Here is an 11,922-nt window from a genome sequence, read left to right on the forward strand (position 1 = left end):
TTTTTTTTTTTTTTTTTTTTTTTTTTTTTTTTTTTTTTTCCTTCCCTCTTTTTCCCGATTTTTTTCCCTTTCCCTCCTTTTTTTTTTGAGCTTGATTTCATAAGTCCACATGAGCTTTCCAATATCCTTGCTGACTTTGTTCTTTTTATTGACACTGAGGTAGCTTAAATCTTGTAAAAAAAGACAAACAGGAGTCACTGTGTAGTTATTGAGTGAGTTGTTTGTTTTTCCATAAGTCAGAGCAGAGGGATGAAATCAGTGCGGTGCTCTACAGAGCAAGAACCTCCACAGGAGTGGAGAGGGCAGCGGTGGGCAGGGTTAGGGTGATGCTTCCTTCCAGGGATTTCTAAAATCTGCTTTCTCTTTTGCTGTGTCAAAGGAGAACTGTCAATTCCAAGACCATTTTGAGAGTAAGGCCAAAAGCACTTAAGGAGCTGGTTAGTGCTGCAGCTTCTTTTTGTGGTCTGAAGTCTGCATGTAAATTTAGGCATGTGCTGACTTTCCTACCATATGGCTCAGGCTGCTCAGGCTGCTCTAAACAGACCATAATATAGCACTGGGAGACAGCTGGGCACAACTTTTCTGGTGCTTGAACTACACTAAAAGGCAAATTCTGTATCTGGTAGCCTAAAGAGAAGCATTTTGGAATACAATCTGCTGAAATAAGATAAGTCGTGCTGACAAAATAGTTAAAGGATATCCTAAAAAGGTAGGGCATGAGTATGCTTTGTGATTGCAGAAAGGTTTGATGCTGGAGAAGAACTGAAAATGCTTTTACACTTACATATGGGTGCTGGAATGCCACTGAACAGAGTCCTTGTAGTTATCTGCTAGGCTTGAAAATCAGATGGAGAATTTTGACATATTCATAGAGTCAGAGCACTCTTTTACTTCCTACTTTCTGTTTTCTTCTGTCTTCTCTGAAACAGTTCATCCTGCCATAAAGGCAGAACTCATTGAAGGCTTCTAATTACTGTAAGCCATCCTAAAATGTGTATGGGGAAGGAGCAAAGAAAAGGAGAGGGCAAAGTTTGGAAGAAGAGCAGAGAACAGTGCAGTGCAAGCCATTATTAAGATTTTGATGATCTTTTTTCCCTTCCATTATGTAGCCTTCTTTGAGCCCTTCCTCCTCATTTTGAAGAACTCTGGGGAGTTCTCTTTCCCCTTCTCTCACTCTACAGTAGTGTCTTTGCAACCATCAGTGTGTTTCCATCCCCACTGTCTGGCAAGAGAAATCCCTGTATTCTCTCATGCCAGCAGCCTGTACTGGGCCATAACAACTGCTCAGTTCGCCTGTGCTTGATGCTGGCCTTGCTTAAGTAGTAGAGTTCAGTTTAGTAAACAGAGCCCGAGTGCTTGGCTGTAAATGAGAATGATGAGAATTTTCATCAAGCTCCTTGGCTTGGACTTCATCCAGTTCTACTGAAGTGTAGTTGTCCAGTCGGTTCATCACAAACAAGTGGTTCATTATAATTGATGGAAATCTTGGCTTCCAAGACTCTTTGTAAGTAGTGAGCACTTGAGTATAGTGTTTCAAACAGGAGGCTCCGATGCATCTATTCAGAGTTGCATGTTTTTTTTTGTTTTTTGTTTTTTCTTCTTTTTAAAGAATGGCTAAAGAGAGGCACAGCACTCCGCCCATTTGCTTGCAGAATGCCTCCATGCAAAGCAAAGTTCCTTACAGGTCCAGCTGGGAAGGCCTCCACCATCTCAGTGAGAGGCAACTTAAGCCAGGCACCTTTCCATATGAACTGGCAGTTAGTGAATTAACTTTACATAGTGCTCACAAACCTCAGCTACCCAGATCCCGGAGAAGAGCTGAGGAAGGGAAGAGTATTTTAGGAGAAGAGCCAGAAAAAGTCTCTTCTGAAGCCTGATGGAAGAAATTAATTTCTTAATACCTTGTTTCTCTTCAAAAGCTCTATTAGGACACAGTAAACTAAAAGCAGCTTTCCCACGTTAGTAAAATGTGATTTGTCATCAAATGATGCTAGTCTGTGGTTGGCTTAAGATGAGGAAAAGGGGATGCTTTGTCATACAACATGTAGTTAAGCAGTAGAATGCCCTGATACAGAGCTCTGTGGGTACAAATTCTGTGGGGTTCAAGGAAAGACTGGGCAACTTTATGGAAGAGAAATCCATAAAGTAAAGTAGAGTTTTACTCACACTGTAGAAACTGCCTCTGGTTTAGAGTTCTTGAGATGCAAATGGCTATAAGCTAAGAGAGTGTGAGAGAGTAGGGACACATTTGGCTTTCAAGTAATGCTGTATATAAATATTAATGTTTAAATATGTGCATTTCTGCTGTACCAATGACCTACAGTGAGATGGCCAAGTGGTGTCTCCCTGCACAATCTTGCTACTGGAATGACTCTTCTGAGCTTTCAAAATTTTCAAATATTTTTCAGTATGACTGCATACACCCCAGAGCTTAGGCCTGTGAATCACTCTAATCTCCAGATGTCTTGGAATAGTCCATACATCTCCAAAACTTTAGTTAGTTGCTTTAAAGCCAGGGTAAGCATGTATATGGTATTGTAAAATGTGTTTTAAGTATATCCAGGTAAATAAACCCCAGCTCAAAGTCAGCATTCCATGCAGGCTGAGGTGAAAAGCATTAAAAATTATGCTAACACTGCACTCTGAATTTGGCGTCAGAATCAACAAGCAGTGTTTGAGCCATAGTGTTAAGTCAGATAGAAAGTGATAGCTATTGCCTCTTACAGCCAAATGCTGTGTCAATATGGTGTAGATGCCTAAATGTTAGGAGTTGTTGATCCGTTGCATTGCTCTTAAAGTGAGACTAACACTTTTTTTTCCCCCGCGTTACACACACGCTCCTTTCTTTTTCATGCTGTATATTTAGCTACCCTGTAACCAGGTTATTTCACTGTATGGTTTTACTTGTGTTATTCTAAACAAAGCTCAGGAAAATGAAAGCGCTTGTCTTTGCCCTGATTTACACTGCCATTATAATGTAAACCAGAAAGCTTAACCACATACATACCCTTGAATTGCTTGGCTTTTAAAGCTTAATCATAGGTTCTTTCTTCATACACCACTGAGGTTTCCCTGTAGTTGAAATGAAGGATACGAGAATGGAGTGCACTTCCCAATGGTACTGGTCAGTAGTTGGTTAATGCCACTGACATCACTGCTGCCAAGGGAGAAAAATGGTCTTTTCAGTAATGTTCTGAGCTCAGAATCAAGAGTTCTGGGTTCATTTTCTGGCTCTGCCACAGGCTTCTAACAATTTTACATTCTTTCTGTATGTTTCCCAACTACTGATGATAATAATACACTTTCTTGTCTTTTGGAATTGTAGTATTAGCTCTTTGTGTGGTGTATCACCCCAGCTAGGTGGGGTTTTCCACATGTGACCATAAGACGCAGACTGCACAGTTTCTGCAGCCTTTCTGGGATCCTGCAGGAAAAAGGCATGTCATGAGTCAGCTGACTTGTCCCACCTACTTGGCTGGGCATTCCTTTGTGCATATATCCAGGAGTCTCTTTAGGCCAACCGTCGTCTTCTTCTCTCACCTTTCTGCCCTTCCAACCACGGATTTTGAAATTCTATGACTGAGATGCCTGTGCAAAGGAAATGAAGGAGATTTTGGTGGCCCCAGAATGCAGGACACACAACTCAGGAGATGCAGGACACCCCTGCTTCTCAGAGCAGCAGCAATGGAAAGTGTCTAAAATGGCACTGTCTGCCTTTTGTAGATGCCAAAATTGTTCCTTTTGTCAATTCCAGAAAACAGGAACTTTGGGAAAGAGGTCATTCTAAGTATGTTCACTGGGAAAAACAATTAGAAAAATGTTATTTTCCATAGCATGCAATTTCACAGATCTTAGCTGGATGAGTAGGGCAGAACCATTTTTGGCATTTACATCAAAGACTGTAATTGGTCTGGTTTCCTAAGGGATTTAATCTCATGGGTACGGTCTGTCTATTTATCTCTGTCTGCATGCCAACTTCTAGATGACTTTTAAATATGTCGATAATATTCAACCATGTTCTGCTTATCACCAGTAGCTTATAATCAGTATAACCAGTAGAGAAGCAGAATCTTAAAAGATAATTCCATTCCTACAGTATAGATAAAACCAGGCTGCTGGTAGAGTGGAATGACTGAGACTACTACTGCTGCTGAGGAAAAAGCAAGTAAAACTCAGCTCTGTCCACCATTAGCTAGCTCTGTCCAGTAGGTAGCTCAACGTAGATGCTGGCTGACTGGTAGCACCCATCTCACTAGAGACTGTTGGGAATGTCAGAGGCAGTGCAGGGAATATTTGAAGGCACTTCTATTTTGAGCAGACTGTTAAATTCTGTTCCACTGATGTCAGTCCTAATATTGCATGGCTTTGCTTTTTTAGATGCTAAGATATTTGTGCGTATTTCAACAGTGTATTTTCAAACTTCTCTGTTTTGTTTCAGAAAAAAACAGACAAGATGGATCACGTGTTACTGCTGTTCATATTTTTCATGCCTGCATTGGGTCTTGCTAATGGAATAGGAACTGAACAAGATTTTACCTGGCATTTAAAGAAGGTTCCCCAGATTGTGAGCGAAAGAACTTTCTCCCTTGACAGCCCTAAATTTGAAGCAAAACCCAATTTGGAGCTGAACAGCGTATGTGGAATTGAATGTCAAAGGAAATTGCCACTACCCAGCTTGTCTGACTTGAAGGACTTCTTATCCTATGAGACTATCTTTGAAAATGGCACGCGGACCCTGACTGAAGTGAATGTCCTTGGGCTGACACTTGATCCAGCTGGAAACACAACTGCACATAAGTCTTTGAGAAAGAAGAGGCAGATATATGGAACAGACAGTAGGTTCAGCATCTATGACAAGCGGTTTATGACCAACTTTCCTTTCAACACAGCTGTGAAGATCTCCACTGGCTGCAGTGGCATTCTCATTTCCCCAAAGCATGTGCTCACAGCTGCCCACTGTCTGCATGATGGCAAGGACTATGTTAAGGGCAGCAAAAGGCTGAGGGTGGGTCTGATGAGGACGAAGTCCAGAGGTGATGGCAGAAAACGCAAAGGTGCTAAAAGAAGCAGGCGAGAAGCCCTTGAGGCCCAAGAGGATTCTGAAGTTGCCACAGGACAAAGGCGACGGTCCAGAGGTGGTGGGAGAAAACAGAGGAGATCTGGGAGGAAGCAGGGGAGCTCAGATGGCATGCCTTCCTTCCAGTGGACCAGAGTGAAGAGTACCCACATCCCAAAAGGCTGGTTTAAGGGTTTCTCAGAAGGTATTGCCCTAGATTACGATTATGCTGTTCTTGAGCTCAAGCGACCCCACAAAAGGAAATACATGGAGCTGGGAATCAGCCCTACCATCAAAATGATGCCTGGCAGTATGATCCACTTCTCAGGCTTTGACAATGACCGATCTGGGCAGCTAGTCTACAGATTTTGTAGCATTTCTGATGAGTCCAATGATCTTTTTTATCAGTACTGTGATGCTGAGCCCGGTTCCACTGGGTCTGGTGTTTATCTTCGTCTGAAGGAGCCAAACAAGAGGAAGTGGAAACGCAAGATCATTGCTGTATTTTCGGGCCACCAATGGGTGGATGTCAACGGGGAACAGCAGGATTACAATGTAGCGGTAAGAATTACTCCTCTCAAATATGCCCAGATTTGTTTCTGGATACACGGAAATGATGAGAATTGCACACAAGGCTGAAGAGAGTTGACACTGACTTGCCAAGCACCCATGATATCATAGAGTGAAAATCTGCTGCCGAGAGAAAAGAGGCTACCGAGAGAAATCATTCCGCATCAGGATGCCTTCAAGCTCAAAGCTCACAAATGTGTTATGGTGACTTGAGTGACTCTGAATGGTTGGGGGATGGGTAGCATTGTCAAACAAAATGTTTTCAGTTGTAATCAAATCCAGGTCTGCACTTGAAATCCCAAGCTATATTTATAAATTGTGATAAATTCTAATCATTCACATCAGAAAAAAATGGCAACACTTGTTTGTCATTTTTTTCCCCCATGGAAAGGATTAGAACTTCTCAAACTGGTATTATTTAACACCATACATTTTTCCAGTGGATTTGCTTTTCTCAGGGTTCTGTTTCAATTCTTCAAATGCAAGTTGCACATACATCCCTTTACTGTATGCGCAGAATGTATGTGTACAGCATGAGACCAAGACTTTTTTTGGCATTTTCTAAAGACCACAGCTACATGTTGAGAAACAGCAATCTAGTTCAAGCTTGTTATTTTGGAAAGCTTTGGTTGCTGGAGGAACACTCCCATGGAAATCCCACATTTCTCTAGTTGATGACCAGACCTAAAAGACAAGTTTTGCTTCACTGCTCAGCAAAAACAACAAAGAGAAAATAATGAGCAGAAGTTTCCATGTTTGGAAGAAGAAGAAACATTAGAACGTAACGTAATGCCTTTGAATATTCTTTGAGAAGCTAGACAAGTCTTAAACGTATGGATTTATTTTCTAGTTAGTGAAAAGCTGTAGCTTTAGTTTCTTTTCAAACATTTTGCTTTCCCATAAGGCAAAGCGGTGGCTGTTTGACAATCATTTAGAGCTTCACCTCAAAGCCACAGGTGATGGCTTTATTGGGTGCTAACCATTTTTGCAGACGTTTAAAATTACTTTATAAGAATTCAGCTTCATAGGTAGAATGCTCTGGGTATTAGGCTGGGAGTTGGAAAGCAGTATTTCCTTGCCTTTAGTTTTACAAAGTGGGTAGTTTGAGTCATGTCATATTGAGACTCCACCTCAACTTGAGTTTTAGGGTTAAATTAAAAAAAAAAACCTCCCAACTAAATTATACAACCTTCTGAACGGTGGACAAACTACCCTGTGCATTATGAGAGATATCATGCTATGTAGCAGCAGTAGTTATCAAACCATGTGGTTCAATATGTTTGCTGAACCATGCAGTTAATGAAAACACAAAGTGAGCTTGACTTCTACATGCTTTTATACATGAATCGCCTTTATAAAAATTGGTTGCTGTTGATTGCCATGCAAGCCTTAATCTTGTTGTTTTGTTGTTTTTGTTTTTTTTTTATATCAAGATTTTGGAGTGCACAGGGTTGTTATGATACTATGTTAATCTAATAACATAAAAGGATACTGTGTACTTCAGATCACATTCATTGTATTTAATTACATCCACAATTATTCAACACTGCAATATTTCATTTTTTAATAAGTTTATATTGACCAAAATCCTTTTTCTTCCTATGCAGAAGGAAAAAATATAACAAGATTTTCAAATATTATTCATCTGTTGGTATATTTGAATATGCTTTTAACATTTTTCAGTGAAATACGATCCTTTTTAATAACTGACTTTTTCTGTAGACGATTGAAAACATAAAACCTGACACTTTGAATGCGCAGGCGATTTTGTCATATTATTGACAAAGCATAAAAATTTAACGCTTGTTTCCATACCTTAACTATTACAACATTCCACTAATTGGAAATATCTCACTTTAATGCAAAATATTTCTTTCAACTTCTGCCATTTCAGGCAACATTAAACTTGTTTTTTTTTTAAGACTTGTGTGACTGTTTGCAAAAACAAACAAACAAAAACCCCCAATAATTGTTAAAGATAGAAATCTATGTCTAATTAATTTTAAAGTTAATTATTGTTGTCGTTGTTAACATCTCAATTAAGATATATGGCTTCACTGACTAATTTTAAATCCCCTCAATCCAGTATTTAATGTTCTTGCTCTATGCAGCTGGTCTATAATATTGTTTAGGTGGTTCTGTAATCTTTTTCCTAAGTGCCTTTTTCCATAGTTATGCTAAGAATTGAGATACCTCATTGTTGATCAACAGAAGTCAGCACAGTTCCATGGACTTCAATACAACTCCATCCTCATAGAATGGCCTGTGTTGACAAGGACCTTAAAGATCATCTAGTTTCAATCTCCCTGCTGTGGGCAGGGCTGCCAACCTCTGGACCAGGCTGCCCAGAGCCACATCCAGCCTGGTCTTGAATGCCTCTGTGGTTTCATTCTTAATTTGAGTCCAAAACTGATCACAGTAAGGTAACATAGTCCATTCCTTATTTTTGGAAGTATTCTCTAGATGTGTTCATTAGGAAAAGAAATGGCATTATTTCTTCATTAGTTTGGGAACTGGGGACAAGGTAAGAATGAAAAATATTATCAGTTTTCAGATGGTTTTCTAACAACCATCTGTTCTTGATGCCTCAACCACAATTGGTATCCAAGCTTCTGTGTCTGAGTGACTGTGCACAGACATGCAAATATATGGGTTTGGAAAGCACGTGCTGTTTTGTCAGGCCAAGCAGACGTGAATGGACAAAATGTTAACGCCAGACAATATTTAGATCTGCCACTTACCCTAATAAAGAAGGAAATACGTTGTGTAGGCATTGTCACTACCTCCTGAATAGTTCATAAATCAAGTATTTATGCACTGGCCAGTGCACTGCACAGAGCTACAGTCACCTACTACTACAAGTGGCACAAGGACTTCTGAGCTTCAGATTTCATTCAGATAGCATTAGTTAGCATCTTGTTATCTATGAAGAAATGCAGAAGAGGGTGTTCCTAGTGAGCAGCGTAGTGCACAGGAATCAGGTTTGCTTCCCATTATAGAAGGGGACAATGTTTGGGACAATGCTTCTTCTGGGAAAAATCTTTTCCCAAAGAATTTTTCCCTCTTTCCAGTACTGGAATGGGCATCAGTTTTCCTCAGTACTAATGCTTTTTCATAAGAGCTGATATTTAGCCGTGTTCATGGCTTTAGGAAAAAACAAACAAACAAACAAAAAAAACCCCATAAATTCAGACAATTTCCTTTTCTTCTAAAGGGTTGCTGGCAATTTGTGAAGTTAACAAACAAGCTTTCCCCAGGCCAAGGGCGCATCTCGCGTTCAAACCGTTAACACACCCAGCCAAGGTTCTGCAAGGTAATTGTGCATGTGGTTAGTCTGGGGCTCTGAGAAGTGCCATGGAAGTCAAGGGGGTTATCTATGACGTGAAAAATTGAGTTTGTATTATCTTACAAAAGGAAAACACAAACTTATTTCTGTTATAAGAGGAATAGAGTGTCTGATGCTTTAAAAATTGCTCAAAGAAACCCCTGGAGTCAGTTTATAACTTACCATCCAAGTTCTGCAGATTTATGAGTCTACATGAAGTATGAGTCAGCCCAGAATATGGCTGCAGCAAGAAAATAATTCATGTGAGAGAGGCATGTGGGGCATTCCTCCCAGTCTGCTGATAAGAGACCAGCTTGCAGCAGGCAGCAATGGCTACAGAAAGAGGGAACAAAACAAGTTGATATTTCAAGAAGGAGGTGGTGTGGTGAGAAAGGAATAAAGAAAGTGTGGAGAGTAACAGACGAAATGGCTGTGAGGTAACAGTGGAACCCACTGGAAGCAGGAGCAGGCAGCTGGTAAAGGCATAGCAGTACAGATTAAGATGTAAAAATCATGTCACATAGACAGACTCCTTCCACTACCGAGCCTGAGGCTCTTCTTCTCAGCCTCAAGCCCTGAGAAAAGGGCTGGGAGGACTGAGGCTACGGCAGGAACCAAAAGCAGGCAGCAGCTGCCAACCCACATCTACAGACCTTGCCCAAAATCACAGTAAGTCAAAATCCTTGGGAAGCAACAGACTCAAAGCCCAAAGGGTCAGAACCTCCCAGCACAGCGTGTCACCAACAGAGTGGGAATACTTTTCCCTGGGAAGTTGTCCAAACCTGACTTTCTGGTGGGATTTCTGCAAAGGCTTTTCCCTCTTGGAAAAAGAAATCCCAAACTTCAACTGTTGGTCCCATTCTTGTTCCTTATACCTACAAAGTCTAGCCAATATTTTTTTACAAATACCTTTGGTTTGTTTGGTATCTTTGTAGAAATTTAATCAACTGATTCTAATTTTAAAGCACAGTATATTGCAGACACTTCCATTGACAAATTACTGAACTGGAGAATAAAATGAAAAAAAAAAAAATATTATTAGATTGAATGCTTAAATTTCCACGGTATTCTCAAAGGATTTGGCAGCAGGTTTGAGTCTCTGGTTTTCATTTTTGCTTGCACCATCATTTGCTCCAAGTGTGATATGGCATTTAGGTTAAAAACCCCAAGAGTTGGCTTGTATGATTCTTTAATGTTCTTAACTTTATAAAGTGTGACAGCAAACTTCAAAAACCTGTGCTTTTATACAATTCTTAGATGCACAAAATGATGGCTCACTTGGGAAAACTAATGCAAACCTTTGGTATATTAAGATGTTATTCAATGCACATACTACATCAATAAATATTTTCTATTGTTTTTCTTTTCCTCTTTCACAATGCACTTTGTCAGCCACGTTGTCATTGAACTGACACAGTTCTGTGAATATCTTTAATAGGCTCTCATTGGATCCTCTTGGTTGCAGCTTCACAAGGTACTAATGAATGTCTCTTTAAATTTGCTATGGGAAAATTTTCCCTGCCTACTCCTGTCTTCAAGATAATTACACTGTGAGCAACTTTGATGATTAAAAAAAAAAAGGCTCAGCAAGGAAGTGACTCACAGACTATGCCACAACTTATTAATTCTAAAATAAGCAATTAGTTCTGTTTCTGCTGTTAGCAATTGTTGAATTTTCTACCTTGGAGAACTTTTGAAGTAGGCCAAGTCAGAAATATGTAAAATGTGACAGAGCTGGCTCTCAGCATTATCTTATCTCCGTGCCCTTGAATCCAGTGGTGATTTGATCACTGGCAGTAAAAGGAGAGGTTTCTGGCAAGAACGAGAGCTGTTTGGGACTATTTCATGGAATGTTTAGAAGTGATTACAGCAGCAATTACCACCCCATCCAATACAAGCAATATTTAACAGGGTCTGACAGGGGCTCCTGTCCATCTCTGGGGGTCCATGGAAGAGAAGAAATGGCCATATGGCAACAGATAGCACCAACAGGTTTTCCACCTGGACCAAGGTCCATGTGTGACTGGGAACGGTACTTAAACCTTCCCATTGCTGAGGCTGTACCATTTGCCATTGCCCTGGAGAATGGCTTCATGCCTGCGAGATGTTTCTCTGTCCCTAACCACAGGTGAAGAGTGTGTCCTCTGCACACACACTTTTTTGCTCCTATGGAGGGCACAATTCAGGACATAATATGGGTTTCATGTTTGCAAGGGCCTAGTAGCATCCTACTCAATACCAACTCATGCCTGAAATGTTTTGACAGAGCCCAGTTCCTCTTGTGAGTATTTTCCTGACATGGTTCTAATGCCCAGCATCTTTACTAAGTGTATGACCTGAGCAAACAATAGCAACCACTGAAACCTCAAAGCCACTGCTATGTCTTAGGTGGGTTACAAATAGCACCCCGATGAGTTGCCCATTCCTCTCACTTGGAGCACATCTTTGAACCTTAACAAGGCTGCAGCTGAGAAAGAGGGTCAGATGCACTGCAAAAGCTATACACATATTTGATAAAGATTGTGCTTCTTTGGCAGTTATGTATGCACCATATTTACTGTGGTTGCTATGGCTCTGCATTTCCACGTGAAAATGCTGGAAAACAGTGGATGAAACTAAATTGGGCAGTTTTTCAGAGGAATTACTCAGCTGCCCTTTAGCTACAGTTACTGCGCGCTCCAGCCCTTTCCCTCCCATTGATTTCCAACTCTGGATGAATTTCCGGTGTCAACTTCACTTAATCCCAGCTGAAGGGCCTGTCCTGGTGGCACCTCTGTGGCTGCAGACACAGAAGGGTGCAGAAGGGAAAGGTGAAAGTTGTAATCAGCAGCAAAAACCCAAAATACTCTCTGGAACGGGAGAAAATAGGACCTTTGTCTTTCTTACAGTAAAAATCAACCCTTGTGTTTTCCTTTCCTTTGCCTTCTTTTGAATGATTAACTCATTGGCTAACCAGTGCTAATGATTGCAG

The 11,922-nt window shown here is 40.6% G+C and overlaps 1 protein-coding gene across 4 annotated transcripts in view; it reads left to right on the forward strand.

Moving 5' to 3' along the window:
* Nucleotides 1–10,316, forward strand: part of PRSS35 (serine protease 35) — a 45,034-nt gene extending 34,718 nt beyond the window's left edge. For all 4 annotated transcript variants that reach the window (XM_042816585.1, XM_042816577.1, XM_042816604.1 and 1 more), the window contains one exon: nucleotides 4,439–10,316. In XM_042816585.1, the coding sequence (XP_042672519.1) occupies nucleotides 4,454–5,695 (1,242 nt within the window). In that variant the 5' untranslated portion in view covers nucleotides 4,439–4,453 and the 3' untranslated portion in view covers nucleotides 5,696–10,316. The remainder of the gene's footprint in view (nucleotides 1–4,438) is intronic.
* The last annotated feature ends 1,606 nt before the right edge of the window (nucleotides 10,317–11,922 follow it).

Source organism: Centrocercus urophasianus, unplaced genomic scaffold (genome assembly GCF_019232065.1).
Source record: "Centrocercus urophasianus isolate 14NV4802_14NV808 unplaced genomic scaffold, USGS_Curo_1.0 seq_10, whole genome shotgun sequence".
NCBI classification, from domain to species: Eukaryota; Metazoa; Chordata; class Aves; order Galliformes; family Phasianidae; genus Centrocercus; species Centrocercus urophasianus.